Below are 25,433 nucleotides of genomic sequence, written 5' to 3' on the forward strand. Positions count from 1 at the left end.
CAGAATGAGCACCCACGGTGTGCAGCATGGGTGATGAGACACGTGGGGTAAAGAGAGCGAGGAGAGAGGAGGCAAAACACAGGCAGGCAGGGGAGACAAAGCAATAGACCTGCATTGTCAGAGTGGAGAGGCCATCAATAACAGTGTCACTATAAAGAGAGAAAGAGGGAGAGTGCGAGGCAGCGAGAGCAGGGTGTATAAAAGAAACGCAACAAAACCCAGTGCGACGGGTGCTTCATCTTGCCGGGCACTAATGGGCGTGAGAAGCGGCTGGCTCAGCATTCTTTGCTTGACGGCTCACTCCTCTACTGACGGGCCGCAGCATCCATGACGGAGCGCCACACACTCACACTTGTTTAATCCAGTTTATACACTCGAAGGTGACACAGTCGTGGACGACGAGGGGTGAAGGGTGAGAGGAAAAGGGAGAGAAAAAGACTGATAAGGGGCTGAGAAGGATGGTCAAAGGTCATCACAAACTTGGATCTCATTAAGCGTTCCATCTCTTTGCCATCTTCCCATACCTCCTCACCACACTTTCCATCTTTGTCCGTTGCTCTTATTGCACTACTCCATTATCGCTGTCATTCTTCAGCCGTATAGTGCCACAGCCTAGGTGTGTTATATTTCCCTTCTTCAGCACTGTACTCACTTCCTCCGAAAGGTAGGAAGGTAACGCAGACAGTCTATTTCCCATGGTGGAGTTGGGGAGGTCAGAGCTGGGACGCACGGCCCGCTGAGAATAGTAAAAAAGTGCAGTCTCAGGACATATTGTGTGTGTGTGTGTGTGTGTGTGTGTGAATGTACGAGTTTGTGTGTGTGTGTGTGACAGTGAAAGGTCAGAGTGCCAGTAGTGACTGCAGGATATTCTGTGAGAGTTTATTTTCCAAAATTCTGTTTCATTTCAGCCGGTCAGTCTCTTTCATGCTCTGTCAGGTTGTGGTGGGAACTCCTCATTTACTGCAGCCATCTGAGGTTGATAAATGAGATAAGAGCAATCTGCATGCTGCTGTATATGGCGGCAGAGAACTATGTGTATGCGTGTGGTGTGTGTGTGTGTGTGTGTGTGTGTGTGTGTATGTGTGTGTGTGGACATTGTACCAGTAAATCCCAATAGATAACAACACCTCTTTACAGAGGTCAGCAAACTCCAGCTGCACAGACACAGAGCTGACACATTTAATCAGGGATTTTTACTCTCTCACAGTTTATCGGGGGAAGATATTTCTCACACCCTTGCCTGCTCTCACCATCTTTCTTATCGCAGAACAACATTCCCACCTTTTCTGCATCTACGCTTTTTTGCCTCTCCTCTGCTCTGACATCGCTCAAACTCCTGGAGTGAAACATCAATAATACTGAAGAATTTAACAATAACAAGAGCCACTACATTTTTTTTCTTGAAATCAAAATGTAATGGTCTGAATAATATTAAGTAAACAGCAGAATTACATTTATTTTGTTCAAGTGCTGTGAGTGTGGAAGCCCATAAAGCAATCAAATGAAAGAATAACGATGAAGAATCCTTCTATCATGTCTTGAGCAGATTATTTTTTAAAACCAAATATATTAAAGTGCTCCAAACCAGAGCTCTACCATTTAAAGGTGCAGAAAAGTCCGAGGGTATGGTAAATCTAAGGGCATAGCATTGTTTTAGACTGTCCGTCAAGTTTCTGTTCTATACATCCCACCACATAAACAAACAGACAGACCGAGATGTACTGAGAGTAAAACATATTTAAATATAAATTAGAGTGCTGAGCGAGACTGTTGTTTTCTCTCTAACTGTTGCATGCATCATTAATGTGTCGTAATGGTTGTATTGTTGCTGCTTCCTTCATTACCCTTCATTATTTCTCAAGGACTTCGGCGCAGATTAAACCTCAGCCTACCGGGGTTTATACAAGCACGAGAGCAGGTGTTTGTGTATACGTGCGCGGGAGAGTGTGAGTGTCTGTTGTTTGTGTGCACTCGTCACTCAATTTCCTCATTTCTGAAATGGAATAATGAGTCCAGATGAGCTTGTGAAAGGCTCGGCCATGCAGCTCAGCCTGACTCCCCACCTGGCCTGCTCCTCCTGGCCTGTCCCTTTATTAGCTTCCCCTCATGCTGGACACAACAGGAACAGCTTGGTACCCTCCTCCTCTCTTCAACACTCACACCTCTCCCAACTCTATTTTCCTGCTAATTACCTTGTTGTACGAGTACCAAATGCTACCTAACGATTCACTTAATTGCAGAAGGGGTGCATTAGATGATATCAGAGGACCTTTTTAAAAGTCATCCAATCCCATTCCAAGCGGCATTTAGCACCAATCCAAGACATCTGTTTCATTTCTGTGTCATTTGCATTTTTAAAGGTTACAAATGAAGAAGTAAAGGATACAGATCTACACCTCAAGGTACTGTGGTACTGTTCATTCCTCTGCATTGGCTATGCCTCCCCTCATAGACGATTAAATACATTTAATACACATACAACCAAATACATGACAGAGGGCTTGAGTCAAACTCTACACTCAATTAAAAGTGCAACTGTTCACCCTATATCCTCATATCTGGAGCACTATGTACACGTGCTACCCATCCACCTGAAAAGATGGGGCTAATTAACATTTTCCTTGGGAGCCTATCGCCCCAGGTGTGCCTTGTCACACTTACATATACATAGATATCCGCAGTGCTAGCAATTTATTCAGCAGCGGTGGCTGCAGCTAGCATTTCTGACACAGGCTTCACAATGATTTATGAACCTGCTCATTGACCTAGTTTATTCAGAAAAGAGAAAAGGGGGCACATCCCGTCTTATATGCAGCGTATCCATCCCATGGAGCTGGCCAGCAGTCAGTTTTGGAGGGCATGGGAGGAGGAATAAGATTACAAAGCAGACTGCCGAAGATACCCTCTAGGCAGTATGTTTACAAGTTCTCTGTCTTCTGAAGAACAGGGCAGTGAACAACAGCTATAATGAAATCTCATCCCAAATGCAGCAAAGTGATGTCTGAGCATCATCCTCACCACTCTGCACATGCACCATCGACTCAGATAACATAAGGCAGTTCATGCTCTTGTCCATCCATTTGTGAACAATGTGTGTTCAACATCTAACACTTAAAGGAGACACGGTTGGAGGACTAAGCCCAGTAGAGGCACAAGTCCCCCCAATCTGGCCCACATTAATAATGCAGAGGCACCTCTCTGAGGCCTCTTCCCCCTCTTGCTCCCCACTCCACCTTTCCTCCTCTAACACAGAGAGTGGTGAGTGCTGCCCAGCTTGATGTCCAGCACGCAGCAGCGCCACTCTGCTCAACGGACACTGAGTTCAATCTGTTTCAGAGCTGCAATTCAATTATCTCACCAGGGTCCTGCTCAACCACTCGTGAACGGAAGGGGGGCAAAGGTGTGTTCAATACGAGGGAGGGGGAGAGGGAGGTAGAAGACGAGGGGGAGGGTGCAGACATATCATAAACACAAATGCAGTTCAACATGGATATAGATTTAAATGCTGCTTCTTCTAGTGCGATTAGCTTTGGCATTACAATCGCTGGACGGATGTCAGGACCTGATAAAGCTAATCACTGCAGTAAGCCTATGCGGTGGGGATTTAGTACCCCACCCCTTCCTGCTCCCCAAGCCCCCCTGAAGACCTAGCTGAAAGAGAAAGCTGAGAAAGCCCAGGGCCCAAAACAAACCAGGCATGGAGTGCTTCTTCTTCTTCTTTGGGGTCTATGTAGGTTAATTTCCACGAAAACAAAAATGCACAAAGATGTTATGCTACAGATTTACAGAGTCATATTTGTGATACATGATTATTTTATCTATTAACCACTGTACATTTTAGATTTTAGATTTAGCATATCTAAGAGAGAGAGAGAGGAGAGAGAGAGAGAGAGAGGGTGCACCCAGACGATGCAGAGAGCATTATGGCAAAACATCAGTGGAGCTAAATTAGACGAGCACTGCACTGAGTCTGTCCATTTTGGTGCCCTAGAGCAGACCACTTGATAGGTTCAGACACTGGTCCTGCACATCAGCTTCAGGACATTCCTGCTCAATATTACTTGTCATTAAAATTGCAACAAGTCATTAATGTCTTAATATAATATCCTATCAGCATATTTCAAACACCTTCTCTTCTCTTCATCTCCTCCATTTTCTGTAAAGTGCTTCTGAGGGTTTTGATCTGCCCATAATAAAATAGTTAATATTAAAAATCATTCTACGTTAATGAGATTTCATTGGACTTCATCGTCAAGTAACATAGTGACTGTGCCTGTTGAACTGCACTTGACCCACCAGCACTACACCCACGCCTCATCTCCAGCAGTGTCCCAGGTTGGGTCAGGTCAGGTCAATATGAGCAAAACTGTGTGAGGTGGTGTGCAACCAATACTGGTTTACCAATAAACAGAGCTGGATGATGTGACCTCAGTTAGACAAACAATTAAATGTAGATGGGGAGTTAGTCTGTCCATCTGGTGGTAGTGATATTCCAGGCAACAGCTTATTTTGTCTGTGCCTAAGGATGGTCCTACATTATTTTGTGAACAACAGAAAATGACATGTAATATGAGTCTAGTTAGAGGACTTATGGTGATGCCAAGATGTCACAAGGCTGATTATAATTCTTTTATTAAATTGCATGACACCAGGAAGTTTTCACCTCCACCTTGGTGGCTGCAAGGTGACCAACATACAGCAGGTAAAGCAGGAGCTGCATGCCTCCATATCCTTGTTTACTCAGAATGTGGCCTGAGGCTTTAGCCTGAACCTCTCTCTCTCTCGCTCTCAAACCCAGTATCACTGAAAATACCCATCATATGTATGCTCTTATTTCTTCGCCTTGCTAACTCTTCCTTATCCCCATGTCTCCTGGCTTCCTGACCTCTCACCCCTTACCTTTAAACCATTCAGCTAGTTAATGCCTCTATTCAACCCCCCTCTGTTGCTCAACCCATATTACATGGGAAGAAAAGAAAAGCTAAGAAATAGTGTGAGAAGGGAAAAATAAAATAATCTGCTGACTTCATCAATTTTTCATGAATTTTCATTTAGACTGGGAGAGCCCTCTTACAGCAATCGATAGATCAAACTGCTGTCACACAGTTAGCACCTGGGGGCTGCTGGAAGGCCCTCGGGAGGGCAGGGGACTGGATCAGAGGCGAGGACCAAGCCCCTCCTCCTCATCCTCCCCCAACACACAAAGACCATTTTCCAATCACAAATCAACTGCTCATCCTGCCACCACTGTGGTCACCTTTGAAATACAGCCACAAGTCATTTTTGTCATAAGGTCTCTTCTGTTTAAAACATTGTTAATTAACATAATATTTGCTCCTTTCATGTTTTTAAAAAAGAATAAGAGCTTAGCATTGCTAAATTGCAGATAGAAGATAATTACTACTAATTACTACTGACTCCACAATACAAAAAGATCATGTTTCTTATGATGATATCTCAAAATCTCATCTTCATGCCAAATCACACAGCATCCAACAAAATCTCTGAATACCACTGAAAACACATATTATAGTGAAATCTCTTGAAACACAGGGCTATATAGCTAAAAGTACAACCCATTAAAACAACATATGGACATGGAGACTCTCTACTTCATCTTATGGGCAATTTGAGGTCTCTGGGAGCCACTCCATAGGAAGCCCAGCTTGATCCTGCTCGGGGGAGGCTCATCTTCAAAGGTAATTTGACCCACAGCTCAGGTTCTGCCTGTCAGTGTTCACCAACACAGTCCAGGCAGCCTGTGTCAAATGTCCATCAGGACTTTGATCTGTTTCTGTGTCCTACCCCCACCCACCTGTGAGAAACCTGTGTGTGACTTGCCATCATGCCCCTCTCATATAGTCTGACATTAGCTTTATGTCCAATTCAAAGGTCTGTAGACAATTTCAATTAAACTCCTTTGAGCTAAGAATATATGAAATTTAAGTCTTTGGTTGAAAAACTCATTATGTCACCAAACAAAGTCACACTTTACGAGTCCACAGTAGAGCTTAACTGTCCTTTTCAGACCTACAGGAAATTATTACAGTGTTTTCAAACAGGGAACACAGAACGCAAGATGAAATCAACTCTAAAAATAGAGTTATTACAGCTGCCTCAATTCAAATGTTGATTTGTTTACTGTAATTCCCTGCACCAATAAAGACAATATAATTTTCCATTATGTTAAATGGAAAAAAAAGATTATATAATGTTGACAGGAAATGTTCCAGTATTAACTGCATCTTGTGCTGAATGTAAATCCAGTCTTTCCATCATCTAGAAGCAGCCAAATTACTTATTTAATTATGCAAGCAAAGTAAACTCAGTAAGGCAGCAAAGATGAGAAATCAAGAAGATGAGACAGACTCTTGACTCACATGCTACTTCCAAAGATGCGTTGCGGCTGACAGCTTCTCCCAGGTAGTTCCGGGCCACGCAGACATAGGCTCCTTCGTCCGGTTTGCTCCGTCGTCCATGAACGATGCGTAGGAAGAAAAGCGAGCCACTGGGCAGCAGCATGCGGTGAGAACGTGGTTCATCTTTGTCCGTTTCCACCCGTTCTCCATCCTTGTACCACTCCACTGTCGGGGTTGGCCGCCCCTCTGCCTTACAGTTGAGAGTGGCGGGCTCCCCTTTGGATACAATCAGGTCAGAGGGGTGCTCCACAATCCGGGGTGGGGAGTCCTCCTGGCGCAGACGGGATCCTGGAGGAAAAAGAAGAAATGCAATTAAACATGATGGAACAACATATAGACTAAAAGGCTGGTTGCTGTTTTCATCAAACATCCCCTCTCAAGACAAAAACCCTCTTCAATGAACACAACTGTCTGGAAAATAGTGGGAAGTGGATACATTAATAAAAACATTTCATATCAACAAATTAAATAAACCATTTAGCTTGGGAGGATGTCTGGATCCCACAGAGGGAGCTAAAGATGTGACTCAGATGTAGCTATATAATATACAACAGGATATTAACTATGTCATTATATAAGTAAACAAATAGTATCCATTAGATTCAGATTCTAAAGCCTCTTGACACAAATTTGTGATATTAGGCTTTATAAACAAAATTATTTTGACTTGACTTCACTATAAAAAAAGGGGGAAAAAGACAAATAGACAAATTACTGCTACTTTTTTAATTCAAAGTCTTTTCTTGATGATATGCATGCCTCTCATGAGAAGCTGATTCAACTTCCTGCATATTTGGCCTGATTTACAAATGCAGCTACAAACTACTGAGCAACATCTTGTGTTTAAGTGTGTCTTTAATGTTTACAATGAAGGAAATAAATATTGCCTTAATGGACTATCTTCATATAGCAACAACTACACTGAAAATGAGGCAACCTGAACTACCAAAGGAAAATGGATGGAACATTTTCACTAATAGTTAGCTAGACTTGTCTTGGGTTAGACAAAAAAACAAACAGCATATATTGAACTCTTTAATCACCATTTCAGGCCAGTCAAAAAGCAGCCATCTGCTCTTCTCAACCCTATATGCAAGGGCTTGTGTATAATTGGACCCATGGGTGAACACTGAATGGAGGCATACAGTCAACATACATCTGAGCTATACACACACCCAAATTGTATATTTGACTTTCTGTGGGGTGCAAACAAGTAACACTGTTGAGCCCTCTGTTGTAAAAGTACACATGTGATGTGAATATGAATGCCGGGGTCCAGACTAATGTCAAATGCTAATCCCCTGTGGCTGAAAACCATGGCCCACTCCTTTTTATTAAGACTCGCAGTGGGTGAGCTCTGGGAGTCTGGCAGGAAAGATAATGCTCACCAAGTCAAAGTGCTCTGTGTGTTTGTGACCAGGTCTTAACCACAGAGATAAGATGCTGTAGGCCACACACACACACATTTACATCACAGAGGCCATGGGAACCATGCAACAATCAAAGAGTTTGATCCAGCATCAAACAATCAAAGACACAGTAAAGAGAATGCAGGAATAAGGCAAACTTTTCTAACAGCTCTTTCTTTATCTTCTTTCTTTTGAACCACATTCAATACCCATCAATAACTCTGATTCAGCCAGTGTTGTATTAAGTCAAGTACTGAGCTCTTTGTCTTAAATTTAGTTGTTGCAGGTGTGCATGTGATTGAGCTGAGTTGATGACTGTGCCCTTCCCCGGGGCAGTGCAGTGGGGTAATAGGACGATGCCTGCTGCACAGAGGAGCAGTGTACCACGTAAGCCTTTGTGCTTATGTAAGGGCTAATTTCATCATGGGATCGGGACAAAATAGTGGAGGTTCCAGCTCTTTGTTTGGCTGGGTTTGCACATGTTCCACTACCCCTTATACTTGAATCTCCCAGGGGACACCGGGACAAGCTGTATCCCAGTCTTTTTTGTCCAAGAGTCTGCGGGCAAAAGGACAGGCGCAGGTAGAAATGTGCTTATCAGCACAAAACATACCTCAAAGATTCTGACTGTAGTGAATGTTTGTGCACATGTTCACACACACACACACACACAAGCACATGCATTTAGAGTGTGTGAATGTGCACTAGTGCACCATTTGCCTTAACAGGGATCAGGCATCAGACAGTGGCATATTGACCCCTGAACAGGAGGTAGTCTGTTCTCTCTTCTTCCTAATTTGGGCTAATTCCCTCCATTTCCCTGTCATTGATTAGTCATCAGGGCCAGTGTCTTGCTCTAAGTGGGGCCATAGACAGGGGTTTGTAGTAGAGGGGTTGCTGATATCCTGCTCCTGCAGTGCATGATCTAATCTCATTGGCATTATGTGGAAAACTAAAGATGTACTATTGGTGGTGAAACAGAAACCCACAGTATGCTGCCGGCACGTTTTTACCCAATCTCTCTCACCAGTGGTAGGTAACAGTAACGTAGCCAGCAGCCAGTTTCCCTGTCAGAGCAGGGGCAGAGGGGCAAGTTTGTATTCTGGCAGTAAGTGACTTAATAAATGAAGCAGTAATTAACACCGTGACATTGATAAATGGAGGGCAAGATAAAGGACAAACACGAAGACCCCCATCTCCCTCAGATGGAGTGTCAAACGAACATTTATTCTTATCTCACTAGAGCATCTGCTTCCCCCATAATCCACAGGCCCTACGGTGGCTTTCCCACTAAAGCCAATGCGCATGCACAGCACTAAACTGTGGTTGGCTCCATTCGATTTATATCAGTCTAATTTCTTTAAATCCAATTTGTATTCCAATCTACTGCCTTCTAATCACTTAAACCTTGAGTCTCCATCTGCTCTCCTCTTTCCTGTGGAAATGAACACAGCAGATGCCTCTACAATTGTCCTTTCACTGCCAGAAAAAAGCTGATCTGGGTGCACAGAGGACCAGACGTGACTGGTCAGTGTCCTTCCTGAGTGGAGGTAGTCAGGTGTAGAGGTAGGAAAGGTTAAAAACACCTCCATATGCTATGGAATATGTTTTTAGAGAGGCCCATCAATCTCGTTACTGGATAACCTCAACATGTACACCTTGCCTGTTGTTCCACTTTCAAAAACTAAACAGTGCCTTTCCTGTGCTCTCATGTGGCTCCCATGTGCTTGTGATGCTCCTAAATGTGTGTTGTCCAGGAGGCTTAAAAGGAAAAAAAAAAAAAACCTTCATGTACATCCGCCACCACCATAAGACCAACCTTCTCACAGAAGCGAAAGTCAATTTTCAGCTTCCTATTGGCCCCCCTTTCTCACTCTCTTTACGGTAAATGGGCTTTCTGTTGCCCTTTTTAATGTGATCATTGGTGCTGTGCAATCAAGTGCTCTCTGAGCTGAGGAGAGTGCACTTCACTGGGTCTCAGGGCACACGCTCCAATCAAAATGCTGTGTTTCCCCCTGTCTGCAGTAACACCACCATTAGTTTTCACCACTGCTGTGAAGTCATCCCATCCTGGAGGAAAGAAGGGACCAGAGAACAAACAAACAAGCACACAGACAGAGGATGAAATAAGAGAAGGATTATTGAAGCAGAAGCAGATTCTTTTCTGCCTTTTGTTTTGGGCTACTTATGTCAGCTTCACTGAAATCGGATGTAATTTTGCAATGCTGCGATCCAAGAAATTTTTTCCCTATGTTACAAACAACATATCACACCACATTTATCACTGAAATGGCATAAAAGGCATATAAAAGTTTAACATACAAAACAGGTTAAACTTGTTGGTCAAATCCAGGATACAAAAAAAAAAAAAAACACTTTAACTCTCCTTACAACTCATTTACCCTCATATTCCACTGACCACACACATAGAAGGGGTTTTTTCTATTATCTTTGTCACATATTTATTCATGTGTGCAACAGAAGGTCAGGCCTTTGATGATCTTTTTGTAATTATTTTTATTAGCTCCCAGGAGAAATTCTAGCCCACCGACCGAATCAATACCCACACCAGTCTCAGCCAGAGCATAAAAGGAAGGGCTCCCCAAAGAGATATTAGTTATTCGGCCAACAGACATGTGAGCTGATCACAGGTAACCAACGGCAACCTCAGACCAAGGCAAAAAGTTCCAGTCACCAAGGCTCCATAAAACATCAAACATGAAAAGCAAGGTCCAGGCCAGTACAGGCCAACACTGTAGTGTGAAGACTGAAATGGCAGAGGCATTTCAGGCAGAAAGTGCTGAAACCCAGCAAACTGAGAGCATATAAAGTAAAGAAAAAGAAATTTCAGTAGGAATGAATTATGCATTAGATCCATGTTGTCCATCTAGAAATATATTCTCCCTGTTCCTCCTACCTCTCCTCAACCTCCCACTCCTTCTTTCTATACATCTCTGCTTTTCTTTCCCAATATCTCTCTGTCTTCTTGACTTGCTCTCTGTCCTGTTACATCCTACCCTCGCTGTGAGAATGACAGAGTCATATCCATCATGTCATCAGAAGGGAAATGTGAGAGAGCAGCAGGGGGAAACTGGGGGTAGCGATGAAATGATGCCACTGGCCGTCCACGCCTCTGCGCTGGCCTTCCGTGACACTTGCAAGCAGCCTGCTCTGCACCCGAGATTCATCTTCTTTACGGTGGGCTGTCAGCATACCACGATACCAGACGCACAGCTCATCTCGGCGAGGTGTCACTAAAGACAACCTGCTGTATCTGCTGGAGTCTGTCCCAGCCCACTGCATTCAGCCGGCTACTAGATATGGCCTGGAATATACAGCAACATCCTCACGGTGAAGACACAGAGAGTGAAATGAAGGGTGTTCAGAGGTGCGGAGCAGATTCTTCCACTTCATTTTCTGTTGCAAGAGAAGGCGGGAGTTCGAGCTAGCTAGCTAGCAAGCTCACATGATGGGCTCTGTTCCACCTCAGTGCTCTGCATACTGCGCCCCCCCCCCCTTCTCCTGTTAAGATCTATACTCTGAAAGCAAACACAAGGGTAATTCTAGGAGCTGCTCTCAGCCTCTCACTGCATCCATGCTTGCCTCCAACAAATATCAGATAGAATTCCACCCTGAGAGTATTTCGGGCAGTGGTGTGGTGGGGTCATATTGACTCTGCATCTGTGTATTTGCCCTCTCTCCCCCATGCAGTCGGAATATATAAATAGATAACTGTGGGAAACAGAATATCTGATTTTGCTGCAAAAGGCTGATTCGTGTAGCATGCATTTCAAGCAGTTTTCACCTTGTTTCTTTCCAAACTACTCTCACTCTCACTCTTCATTCCACTAACAGTTGCAATAAACAGAGAGGGTGATGATGTTATCTCTTTTTCAGCAGATGGTCTACCTCGAAAGAGCAGAGTTTGCTGACTTGAAACAAGAGACAAAAAAGGGGAAAATGAGGAAAACGTAAAGCAGTTTAGGCCTGTTCATGGTGAAGTGTATTGTGTTGATAAGGGTGCTGTTTGCTCTCTATAAAAGGCTGATTAGTATAAGGAGTATAGCACCAGCTCTGTGGGACTGTCAGACCACTGGTAGGGACAGTACCCTGTGTGATGCAGATTAAATGATTTCCGATGCCAGGGCCACTCAAGCAGTGTAGCTCGTTGCACCACCCCACCTTCTTTATCCCTCTCTCTTTCCCCGCGGATCCTTCTGTGCGGCCTGTGCTCAGCCATTTGCTTGCCTGCCTCTGCTTTGCACTACGGCCGTAGCCTTGATATTAAAGATGTGTGCTTGTCTGTGGAAAATCAACGACTCAAATCGCAGAACAAGTAGTAAAAATTAAAGAGGTGAATTGAATGATTAATAGTCTCCCCTTCCTTGTCCACTGCTGTAGAGGAGCCCTTCAGTTTACTTAATGTGCACTTGTTACAGTCAAGCAGAAGAAAACTATGGTGACAGAGCACAATTATTTTGGTCATTTTAATCTCTGTAGATGTGCTATAAAATCAGATAAGTAAACACTAGTGTTCATGTTGATGTTCTCAAGATATATATCTGTGTGTGTGTGTATGTGAACGTAGACACAGCTGGGCTCAAACATCACATCAGCAATTCCATACTTTCAAGCATGGGCTACTCTAAACAGTTCCTACTGAGGGGAGTGCAACGAAGTGAATGGCATTAATTGATTCTCCCTCAAGCATTGTAATCTCTTTACCTGCATTGCTGAGCTGCCCCTGCAGATTGAACAGGGAGAAATAAATAAGTTCTTTATTGCTTTAGAAATGAAGGTGGAGGGAAGGGGGGGGTGGAGGAGAAGGCCTTCAGGTGTCTATGATACACTGTGTTGAGAGATGAGTGGATAATTGGAGTTGTGCCGTGGGTGCTGACCTGCAGTGAACACATTGCAGTGTCCCTGCATGTCAATGAGGGCAGTCGCCACCCTCAGCCACTCCAGTGGCCCTTAGCTCCACATGTGAACATGAGGAATAAGAGCTGTAACCACACACCATCCGAGTGATGGACTTAGAGAGCAGCATGAGGTAATCAAATGGCCCTTGTAGTTCGCTGTTTGTGTTTTTTAAAGGCGCAGCATAGAAAGTCAAGATGAGATTTATTAAATTTCTATTCCATGAGACACTTCATCTGGTCTGGCTTAGGGCTACAGGGTCAGGGGTGCCAGCAGTAAGTGGATGAAGGACTCATTCAATTTACTCAGGCCCATATATCCATGCTAACGCAAAAAACAATGGGCTTTGATGGTTATGAATAGTGCTCACAAACACATTCACACACATGCACCCACCACATTTCATAATACTACTGCTGGCTGGGTGTTACTGGGCCAGTCAATGACAAATGCCTGTGAGCAGAGCCTCAGCAAAATCATCACCATCCAGGGAAGTGAGACTGGAGAGTTCAAATGTTCAAGGATGTGATTAAGGCTCCCCCCACCCACCCGCCACAATGGTTGTGACACTTGGCTCGTGCCACATTCCACTCTGAGACTTCAACCACAAAGCCAGTCTCACCAGGAGCCATTATATACAGTAAATCAACTCACCCCTGGTCATGGTGGCTCGGTTTACAAAGAGGAATGGTGCTGGGTTTTTATAGCAAGAATGCAATAATAACAAATTCCCACATCACTGACGTGCAGACCTTATTATTTATCAAATAATTATGTGTACATTAATGCGATAAACCTGCTTACACACAAGGTTATCTGGAAAAAAATACTGGTGGGGAATGTTGTGTCTTATTACCAAATAAGAGACACCAAGAAAAATGACATGTGCATCACATTCACAGTATATACCCTGGCAAAATAATAGCCATTATACAATATTTCCAATTCTTAAAAAAGGTTCAACAGTGTTAACATGTTGCGCTAGCCTGCAAGCTACACTGTAGATATTCACACATCCTCACTGAAATGTAGGGAGATATTAGTCTGTTCGCAGGTTACCTCTCAGAGGACCTGAGGTTTCCACACTATGACACTGGTTTGGTATGTGGGAGTGTGTAGGTTAGAGTCTGTGTTCTTCCATAGGTTTAGATTCCACAGTTCATTGCAGGGAAGAAAAGGTAGGTAACTGTCACGGCTGGGTGATCCACAGACCAGGCAGAGGGTGGAGATGGTGGAACAAGACACTTATTCAGTGGCTCCAGTACTCTGAGCAGCATTACAGCTGCACTGGACTGCTGCTGTGTGTGTGACGGATGTGTGCTTGAGTGGCGGGCTCTGGCTGTCCATCTTCACACATCTCACACTGAGAGACAGCTCATGCATTTTTATCACCAGGCCTGACCTCATCTCTCAAGACACTGGTGAGACACTCAGCTCAGGTACAACTGTCACACCAACTCTTGACAATGAAGAATAAGAAGGTATACTATTGACTGAACACACAAGGAAAAAGAACAAGAGGGGATGTGGTGCCACATTGACTGATAATGACTAGAGATGTAGCATAAACATGTATGCATTTATGTACTGTCTCTTTACTTGTTTTTCTTGAAAAATAAGTGCTTGGTGCAGCCACAGTGCCTTCATGTTTGCAGGGCTGCCGGTATGCACTTGTATGTCTGTGTGATTTCAATGTATGTGTGTGTGTGTGTGTGTGTGTGGGCTTGCACCCATGAGCATGTATACTCTTATAGTTGCATGTACATTGTGTGAGTTATTGAACCTTGACATCCCTCTCTTTTATCTGAAGGTTGCTGCGAGGCAGCCAACCAGAGGGCAGAGTGAGGGCAAAGGGATACAGAGTAATTAGATGCTTCCCTAAAAACAACGTTTCAGTGCAGCATGCAACATAAAAACACTGATAAGGCAAACAAGCAAGTTTAAGTTATCTCAGGTTTGGGTTGTGCTCAGTCTTGACTTCCAGTCTGCATTTTGGCATGCTCTTAAGATAATCAGGTTTTGTGGAGATAAGAATGCTCATCACATCCACACTGCAACTGGGTAATGTGTCCTTCACAGAGGTATTTTGGGTTATAACTCCTGGCTGGGTATTTACTAAAGATCAATAAGGGTTCATTCACTATCATCTAATCATCAGGGATTATATAACAGTAATTAGATCAACGTTTTTTGTCTGTTGGCCTGCCTCTGACTCTTCATTGTCTGTTTGGGAAATAGAGGCAGTGAAGGAATGGAGCATATCTGTGTGTTGGGGCCCAGGAGGGTAAAGCACAGGTGTGTATTCTGTGAGTACAGGTGTGTGAGACAGGTGAAGGCCCCGATCGCTTGCCTTACCTCGTAGTCAGCACGCTCAATTCATCACATCACTCCTCCCCTATCCCAAGCTCCACACACACACACACACACACTCTCTAAACTGCCATCACAGGTGTACAACAACCCCCTGTGTGTTTGAATTCCACCCCCATGGACACTGCCAGCGACAGATAGTTTTGCAGAGATAGTATGTGTGTGTACATGAGACACAGAAAAGGAGATGAGCCAAGGACGTTTGGAAATATAAAACATATGAGGAAATATACACACTATATACTGCTGCCTACCTGTTAGGATTAAACCTTCATCTCTTCCTGTTGTAATCTCTCATCCTCTTTTGTCTATTTCTCTAGGCAAAAGCATCAAGGCATTAGGCCTTTTTTCTGTTCTGTAAATGTCAGGAGTATGCTTGGCTGATGCTTAATAAAGCGGAGGTAAAACAGGGAAAAGCGGTATTACCTCCCCTGCATTCTGCTGGTCTTCCAGCAAAATCAGCCATGTGCATTGTCTGCCGCTGACATTTTCTCTCCCACTTTTGTGCAATGAAGAAGTAAAGGCGTTAACCGGCGTGACCCTCGAATTTAAAACAGCTGTGAATCCTTTTATTTTGCGAGTGATTACTGAGTGGCATTTTTAACTTAAAAGAACTATGCAGAGCTCCAAGTCCATTCAGATCTATGGTGAACGTGTGGAGTGATGGCTGCTGAAACGTGATACACAGAGTAGCCAGACTTGGCTGTTAAAACATCATAGGAGTTGACAGGCCCACGTCACTGGTCAAGTAACACTTATCATACTCAGTCACGCACACACACACACACACACACACACACAGAGGAGCTGTAAGCTGGTTTTCATTTAACATGAGTTCACCTCATCCTACTCCTTTGGCTGTTCATTCACTTCCTCTTACGATCACCACCTTCGAGTCTTGTCCTCTTTACTCTCCACTCATTTTTGATGTTAATCAGAGAACAAACAGCAGTGCTATTAGATGCAGAGCAAAGCGGCTTCCTTGACAGTGATGAGACCACGGGAGACAGTAGAGAAGAGCTTCCTGTAGATCTCAGATGAAGGTTCATCATTACAGCAGCCCCATTCCAGCAAATGAACCGCAATTACAATAACACTGCCTAAACGCAGCCAACTCAAGCAGAACAATCACATTTGGGACGAGACATCGGAATGGCTCTTACACAATGACTGCAGCCTGCCTCATCATTCACTTAGACTATTTTAATCTGGGCTTACTTTCCATTATAGGGCAGTACTTTAAACCTCTCTCATTCAATCACGACCATCAACAGAGCTGTTAGTCTCCAGGGTGCTTTGGTAATAAAGCCTCATCCTCGCCATTTCCCTTTAAAAGATTGTGTTGTTAAACAACTCTACTCTCAATTTTTAGATTTGATTACACTCGTTCTGTCTCTCCCTCCCCTCTTTCCTTAACACACATGCACACACACACCGACACTCTGGGTTTGACTTTCTCTTGACTCAGCATTTGTGTAACCGCAGCCCTGCTGGCGGATAGAGAGCTGTGCACCGCCTAGGCTCATCAAAGACCCAGAGTGGTCGTCTCCATAGCCTCTTAGACAGATTTAAGTTGGACCATATTTCAGCAGCTCTCAGAGTGTCACCCAGGATGGCTGTGATGTCACCAGCTCCTACATCAGACAGAAGCATGCAGGAGATCTCAGAATAGCACAGGGTCAGGAGTGCATGTCCACTATGCAAAGTATCTTCTAATCCAGCTTCAAAAGCAGCACAGTTGAGTGTAAGAGATAAGCAGACAGCTGCTGACCGTTGTATTCCTAGAAATATCTCCAACTGCAATCAACCTGATTCTCAAAAGAGTGTCATAGGCCTGTTCTTTTTAGATGCACAATCTTCTCTCAGATCCCCAAACAATCCCCTCTCTCTTCCAGCTCTGGCAACACCCAACACACTCTTTCTCTTCCCCAGTTCTGTCTCCATCTCACTTTTTCTCTCCTCGCCTTACACACAAGCAGTATTAATCACAGCACACTAAACACTGACTGACGCCATTCACAAGGCTTGGCTTTGTTGGCAATGCTGCCCAGTGAATACAACTCCAGACCTTTTTGTCTGCCTAAGTGGACTCTTAGAGGAAGCTCCTCCCTCTCTAAGAACCCTCAGATTACCTCTGAAAAGGGCTGGGTGATGGGTGAGTTCTGAGGGGGGAGGAGAGCGAGGAAAAGGGGGGGAGGAGGGTGACAGGCAAATGATTGGGAAGATCCACTGCTCCTGAGGAGATGTGCACCCTCTCCCTCTGGGAAGCCAGCAATGCCTTCAGCCACTGCTTAGCAACCAGTGGGTTTGGCTGAACAGAGTAAAAGACACCAAAAAAAGGTAAAAGAAAGAAAAAAGGAAAAATATTCAAATCCTAGCAGACAGGACACTTGATTTGCTAACTACAGAAGACAAGAGGACTGAACTAAAAAGCCTCAGAACCAAAACTTGCAGCTGTGAGGAACAAAAGCGGGAGTTGACAGGTGAAAGAAAAGAAAAATGGGGCCTTGCAGGCTCTTGCATTCACTGGCAACAAAACCTCAGCTTTACATACTGCTAACATGTACAAACAACACAAGGCAAACTTAAGTGTGAATCATCACTCACAATATCATGCTGATATAATGCCCCAGTGTGTGAACGGTCAGTAGTATTATTTCCTTGTTCTATGACTGAGCCTCTCAGTGTGTGTGCAGGCTTGCTTGTATGTGTGTGTCTGTGTCTGTGTGAAAAGGTGTGTCCAGTTTAAAAGTAGCACTAAAATTAAATCAGATACATTTTAAAGGTACTATGTACTTCACCCCTTCCATCATTCCGCCAGTCAAAGGTTGGAACCAATCCCAGTAACGATTTCTGTCACCTAAGCTCTCCTATTTTGATGATTGATGTAAGTCATCACATTAACTCTGCAGTTGAGGCTGTTTTGATTCCCCATTAAACCATTTCTCTTCTAGGCCGAAAATAGCCCAAGAAGCCCTGTAAAACCAAAAAAAAAAAAAAAAAAAAAAAGAAAAAAAAGTGCTAACTTAGCAGTCAGCGGCAGAGTGACAAAAAGAAATTAAACAGTATCATTTTATTTGCAATCATAAAGATCGCCATTATTAAAGTTTAATCAAACAAATGGGAATAATAATTTGGGGCAGTGCCCCAGCCTGGGTTTAAGCCAGCTTACACTACCATGCACAATCACAGCACTGAAATCCTAAATGACCACAGCAGCACTGTCTCTTACAGTGCAGAGACAGACAGTGTGGTTCCACAACACATTTGACAAACACCGCCAAGCCAGTGAACCTCCTGTCCACAGGTCTGAACTTCTTTTTTCTTGTGTTAGACTACTTTGTCTTTCATTTGTCTCACAAAAAATGCAAAAAAATGTTTGGGGTTTGTTTGCCATTAATTAAAAAAAAAATCCCTTAACAAAACGTCCTCCACCTCTGGAGAGACATAACCTGTAGCCAGTGCAACAGAGCCTGAGAACCATATTCAGGGATCTTTGATTTACACCCTCTGTGCTAGATTAGAGAGAGATTGGGAGAAAAAACACACATTCAAAAACCATTTTCTAACTGGTCCATTTTTTTTTATCATAATATACTTATCATTTAATTTTAGTGCTTAAAAACAGCTTCTTCTTCAGCTGCTTCTTCTATCTGTTGCATAGCAAGAAATAAAAATCAGCTCTGCCCTGATTTTAAGCTGTTTAAAGGCAATACCTGCAGTGGATAGGAGAGCTGATTTTAACTGCTTGTTTAAACATCACTGTTGAGTTTAATAAAAAATTTTAAAAAAGGGCAGTGGACAAATATGAAATTAAATCACATCCTCATAAGATCAGCCTGGGTATAAACAGAAGTCACTGATAACTTTATAATTGCCGACTTAACAGTTCTTCAAAACTCAGTGAACGGATTTTTTTCTCTTGCAAAACACAGTCTAACAACATAAATGTACAATATTGCTCACAAATCAACACAGGCAAGACTGACGAGTGGCGTCCCAAAGGGTGCGTTTGGCGAAGTCTGTGCGAAACAGACATTCATATTTGTAATTCATGTAAGAATAAGTTTTATTTCAAAACACGCTAGTCAACTTACCATCAGCTTGAAAATACAGTAATCCACCAACGAGGATGAACGCTAGCGGACCCATACTAGCATATTAAACATCCACGGCGGGCGCGCAAATCCTCGAATTCACTGCAGAAACAAATATGTCCAAAATGACAGCCAAGTCTATTCCGTGTTTCTGGGAGTTGGGCAGAGGTCCTACTTACTGACAAAAGCCAGTTTCAATGTCCAAAAACAGAGAGGATCCATTTAACAGTAGATCACCCGGAGCTGCCCGGGGTGTAAATATCCACCAAACCTTGAAACCAAACTCTCGGTCTTTTAGTATTATCCTCGCTTGCCCCGTGAGTTCATCTGCAATCTCTGCTTTTTTTCCCCCAAGAAGACCTACAGTAGAAGATGAAGCCCACAGAGCCGGTCTGATGAGGGATTTAAGTCCACACTGGAAAAACGTAGCTATAGGCTATACACTTCTCCGCAGGTCCTCGGTTCCTTGGGACGCGTCTCTGACACCTTTCAAATCTTCAGCGATGTCTCCACAGTTCAACACATGGCTCGGCCGATACTCTGACTGTAAACCAGCCTTCAACTCTAATGCATTCCCAAAAAGTTGCTTTATTACAGAGGGAACCAGCTCCCAAAAGACCCATGTGCTTAGCCTGGGATATAGCGCTGTAAATGTACAGTCATTACTACAAGTCAGTTCAACATCCTCCTCCTCTCTCTTTCTGCCTCTTGGTTTCAACAGCGCTGCCGCTAGGAGCGCACGGTCTCTGCGCACCCGGCACAGCCCGCAGCACACCACACTGGAGCTTGACACTGGAGCTTGACACACTTGCACAAAACCCGGATCGGTGCGGGGAAGGTAGCAGCGAGAGGGGGAGAAAGAAGGAGAGTGAGGGGAAGGAAAGTCGGGGAGAGCTTGGATCTCAGGCCGAATACGACTGAAGGTGTGAAAAAAATGAAGTTACAGACTATGTTAAACCTGTTTTAGATGAAACCAGTCATAGATGTAAACAGTGGTGCAGTGAAGTGGATAGTAAACCCACATGAGGTCCTATACACATTTAGGTTTTTACTTTGGTTTATATAAACCTTTACAGTACATACATTTATTGTTTACCACTCAATGTGAGCACTACACTGATGGATACTGGGGAACACAATTTATCTGAACATACCCACCAATAATTACATCTGTATAGATAGTGCACTGGGGGAAAAAAATCAAAAGAAAGAAGAAAACACAGCAAACAGGTGGCATATGTGATGACACAAGACGAGCTAAAAGATGATTAGAAAATGAAAGTCACTATTTCTAAATATGGCAACATTATATATCTGTATGTGAGTATATTAAAGATGCAGAGAAAGAATATGCTAAATAGTACATGGGTATTCATGTGTTGAGATACTGGGGCAGAATTGTAAATATGATCTCAGCTAAGAAATCGATGACTGATTGACCGAGCCCCTGCACCAAGATGAGGAGAGAGGTCGTCTTCTCTGCATAACAATTTTGTATACACATGTCTTTATCAGGACAAGTGTGCAGAAACAGACTGGATACAGAGAGCACAGAAAAAAATCACTACAATCCAATATTTAATTATGGACCAATGTAGGTAATATAATTGGACACAGCAGTCAAGACCCAAACCTATGTTGCTGTAAAGAGATAGAAGGAGGTTGTGTATGGGGTCTGCACCACTGCCCAGCAATCCTGTTCATATTGTCTCACCAGTTTATTATAGAGTGAGCCATGAGCTGTGAGCTCCCCCTACTGGTGCCTGCTGTACCAATCCTTGTCACAAGGCTTTTTTAATACTGCACTATCAAGTGGTATAAATAGAGAAGGCAGGATCTGCAGCAGCCAACAGCAATATTTTCTAAAGCAACGTGATTCATACTATATAATTGTGACGTGGCATAAATTTTACTGTTATTTTCAGTATGAGAGTTAAGCAGATTTGATGAATACCACACCAGGGGAGCTCTTTCAACACATAGTAATATACAGCACAATTAAATCACTATTATATGTAGTAACAACACAAGGCTAGTTTACTGTATCTTTTAAAGGAGTTTATAATTATCGTTTTGATGAACTGTTTTCCAAAAACTGTACTGATCTACTATCTTTTTCCTTTCCCATAGAATTTTCCCCACACAACACACTGAAGGCAAATTGGTTGTTTTGTCCAAATAACTCACAGAATGTGAATAGCGTAGATTTATGTGACATGTAATTAACATTTTTTTTGTAAATAAAACAAAAATATATAACCACATTATCTTAACAATGATGTAAAGTACAATCTAACAAGTTGGCCCCTTTGTTTTTACCTGAACAGACATATCACTAGCAGGAGCCCAACCTATGAAGCTTAGATTTCCCATTTTATGATGTACATCAAAGTCAGCCACAGAACAAAGCCCTCAAAACTCACAGTACACGCCCTGAAGGTGTCTGTGAAAACCATACTCTCCCAATAAAACATATGGAGGCCAACACCATGACAGAATGGCAAAGGGAACCACTTCTATTGCCTTTAATAATAGCTTTGACTGCTCATGGTTTGTTTGTCGAGCTGCATGTTCGAGCTTGCCCTATAAAGGCCTTACTGGGAGCTGCGACATGTTGCAAGTTTGCTAGCCTGCTCCCGTTGCAGGCAGCGCTGTCAGCTGGCCAGACATAGTGATTTGTCTTCATATTCTAATATGTTTGTGAGCTGCATGCAAATGCTGTCTTCTCAGTGCCTCTATAGTGTCCTAGATTCTACCAGATGCGTGTAACCACACACACACACACACACACAGAGCCAAACAGAAATTTATTGTGTCATCAGTGTTGCTGAAGGTTTGAGGGAAATAAAAGAGAGGAAAAAAGAGAATTGGAGAAAGGTCATTTACTAAGAAGAAAAGCCCACTTCAAACATAAACAACTGAGTGTATGGCTTCATTGATGGAAAAGTAAGTAGAGTGTAATTCTCCTTCAAGTCCAGCCTTTTATTCCCCACTTTCAATCACTGTATCTGTAGCAGAGGAAGTGATATTCCCTGGGTTTCTAAATATCAGCTGAAAGTGGATTTATTTTAATTAAACTGGAGGCTCTGTTTACTCAGGGCAAGGCACATTACATAAAAATAAGATGATGGGGCTAAGCCATGGACACTACAATATGAGCTTATGCACTCCACTGTTGGAAGAACGTCACAGATCTTTTATTAGGGTGACATTCATAATGTTACTTACAAACACGGCTTTCTGGGTCCATTAATTCTTTAATTTAAAAAACAGACAGCATGCAGATGAGGAGTAACCACACACAAACAAGTGTAACGTCACTGAGGGGAAAGCAAAGCATGGGTGGTGGTTTGGAACAGCTGCATCAACAGCATACATGAAACCAAAGATATTAAACACATGAAGGGAAAAAAAAACTGTCTTGTATGCATTTATTCCTTTTTTTCCTCCCTTCCCTGCAAAGATAATTTGAGTTTACCACTAGATGCTGAAATGGATCATTTGTTTTAACCTAAACTAATCGTGCCACGATTACTGTCACATTTTTGTGCAATTATGTGTCTTAAATTGGATCAAAGCTAATAATCAATCAGATAATTTCCCATTATTGTCCTCAGAACATCTGTTCATTGATGGATCCTGGGTGGAGCCATTCATTAGAAGCACTGTTTGGCTTGACCCACATCCATCCTCATCCACTTCTCAAGTGACATGACTTCAGTCGGTCAAGTTGATTCCCAAAGTCCACTGAATTTTATGGTAAAATTAAATTATTTCTCCTTCTTAGTATAAAATAAACAGAATGGCAGCTTACAATTAAATAAAAGATAGAGAAACTGTTTATTAAGGGTTAATGTGATCACATTATATATGAAGCGTTGTACCCTTTAATTGCAGCATCCTCTAATTTTTCCTGTTAATGATTAGGAATCTTACATCGGATGGTTCAGTTTAAAGTGAATCCATGTAAACATAAAGAGCTGCAGTGTTGTTGTTTTTTTATGCAGATAAAAGCACAGCTGAAGATCAATAGGAGGTCCCCAAGTGGAGATGGTGATATCTACTTGACAATCAGGAGTGTGCACAGCAGCGGCACACACTATGGGGGTTTGGAAACGAAACATTCCAGTGGAGACATTTTCTGCATTTTAATTGTGTGTAACTAAGGTGCAATTCAAATGCAAACAATGAATCACACGCAGACAGTGACAAAATGTGTAGTTTCAGCAAAGCTGTTCCTCCTGCGTGTCTCTGGGAGAAAGAGGAAAGTGTTTTTAATTGTGTGCCAGGTCAGAGGTTCAGGTAGCAACATCACTCATGATCAGATCAGAGTGGTATTTGGGGAGCTCTTAGCTGGATATCTTTCATGGCTGAGTATCCCCTTACTGGGTTTGGGTCTCTGTGTGGGGATGATTAGGAGCTGGAGGTGGGGGGGAGGCAGTGTGCAGGGGTGGGTGGGGTGGTGGGGTTGATATGTGGAGGGGTGATTAATGTAGATGTCAGTAGCGACCCTCCCTCCTCTGCTCCCTCCCCAGCATCCGTAATGACACCTGGGGAAGGCAGAATGGGCCTACCTGCAGCCCAGGCTCCCTCAGCAGGGCATGATTCTTCCCCATGATCCTCCTCTGTCAGCAGTCCTGTCACTGTGCTCGGATCAGGCCCTTATTAATGGGCCTCTATGTCAAACATAGATATTAAGCTGTGCTCTGCTCTGCACCATCCTTGGCAATAACACCCACATAGGCACACACACTGACACAATCATTCTATACAATACAGTGACAGACACAAACACACACACACAGACACATTCACACAGCACAGTACAGTGCACTCATAACTCATAAACACATTCCTACATGCGCGTTAACATTCGCTGAAATATTACTTTCTTATTTAGCAAGTTTTACAGATTCAGTTCCAGCGTGACAAAGAGTCCATAGATCTATTAGATATCTCTGTTTCCCTCCTCTCCTTCAACTCTTTAATACGCACAACCCAATATCACATTATGCTGCAAAAGTGACAAACCTCTCACAGTGATGCATCGTCCTACAATGTACATCACTTCACTCAGCAGTGAATAAGATCCATGTGGTTACAAAAGAAGGTTATATGGCTACTGAGTAAAAATTCAGTAAAATCTCTGTCCAGAAATGTGGCAGGCTGAACACGAATACCAACTAAGGCTGCTTTTGCTATTTAGGGTTGTGGCTTTAATATGATACATGGGACAGGGAGACATTTATAAGAACCAAAGTTTTTGGATACATAAAACAGCAGATCTGGGATTATTCAGGGCAATAAAACATTTAATGGAAGTCAGTGTGACACATGTTAAATTCTGCACTCTCTCATACTCCCTCAGGAGGGGCTTAAGAAGGAGGTCAGGCAGATGGAGAAAGTATGGAGGACACGACACCTGAGCTCGGTGTGGAGAGAGGCTTCTATCACCAGGACATAAAGTCTGTATGTAATGCATCGCTCCGTCTTCCTCTGCATTCACTGAAAGGCACAGGAAGTGAGATAGGGGCACCCTATCAAATGTTGCAAAACCGGAGAGTGCTGTGTAGGAATTCTTGCTTTTAACATTGAGTTCAGCTCTGTCATTTCCTGTTCTGCTCTCTTACTTTCATGTGAAGTGCAGAACTACATAAATGAGTTATCAGTATGTGATTTTGTTTGAAAATTTATGTAAACATGCAGCAGCTATGAGGCGGCACATTCATGTGTATTCATATTTACTAATTTGTAAAAGTGGAACTAAGAGTCTTTGCAATTTCAGGAGGAAAGGAATGTTTATATATTCATCAATAAATAAGCAGCCATCAAAGTTAAAGTTAAAAGAAACATCATTCATTGAGTTTAACACTCAAAAACTCAACTTATTTTGTTCATCAAGGCACACCGGGGTGTGGTTTCACCAGATTTGGTTGACAGTGGCCTGGCAATAAGAGCATACAACCCCAAAACTCAACATATTTTGGTCCCAATGTTGCTAAGTGATAATAAGTGACAGAAATACATGACCAACCAAGCCCTGCTCAATTAGGACCAATGACAAAACAGATGTGCTTAGATAGGGCTTTAAATAGTGAGGAATTTGTTTTCTTTAGCCAACTATACTCAAGCAAAATGCAGAACCAAAAATATAGAAATATATATAGAAATTACTTATCAGTGCAGCTCCAGTGAGTGAAGCAAAAAGACAAATATTTCAT

At 43.0% G+C, this 25,433-nt stretch overlaps 1 protein-coding gene across 1 annotated transcript in view; it reads right to left on the reverse strand.

Moving 5' to 3' along the window:
- LOC108876044 (roundabout homolog 2-like) overlaps positions 1-25,433 on the reverse strand; it is a 257,671-nt gene that overhangs the window by 138,110 nt on the left and 94,128 nt on the right. The window contains 1 exon segment of the mRNA XM_018665320.2: positions 6,381-6,707. Within this exon segment, the coding sequence (XP_018520836.1) occupies positions 6,381-6,707 (327 nt within the window).

The sequence above is a fragment of the Lates calcarifer genome, linkage group LG21 (assembly GCF_001640805.2).
Source record: "Lates calcarifer isolate ASB-BC8 linkage group LG21, TLL_Latcal_v3, whole genome shotgun sequence".
NCBI classification, from domain to species: Eukaryota; Metazoa; Chordata; class Actinopteri; family Centropomidae; genus Lates; species Lates calcarifer.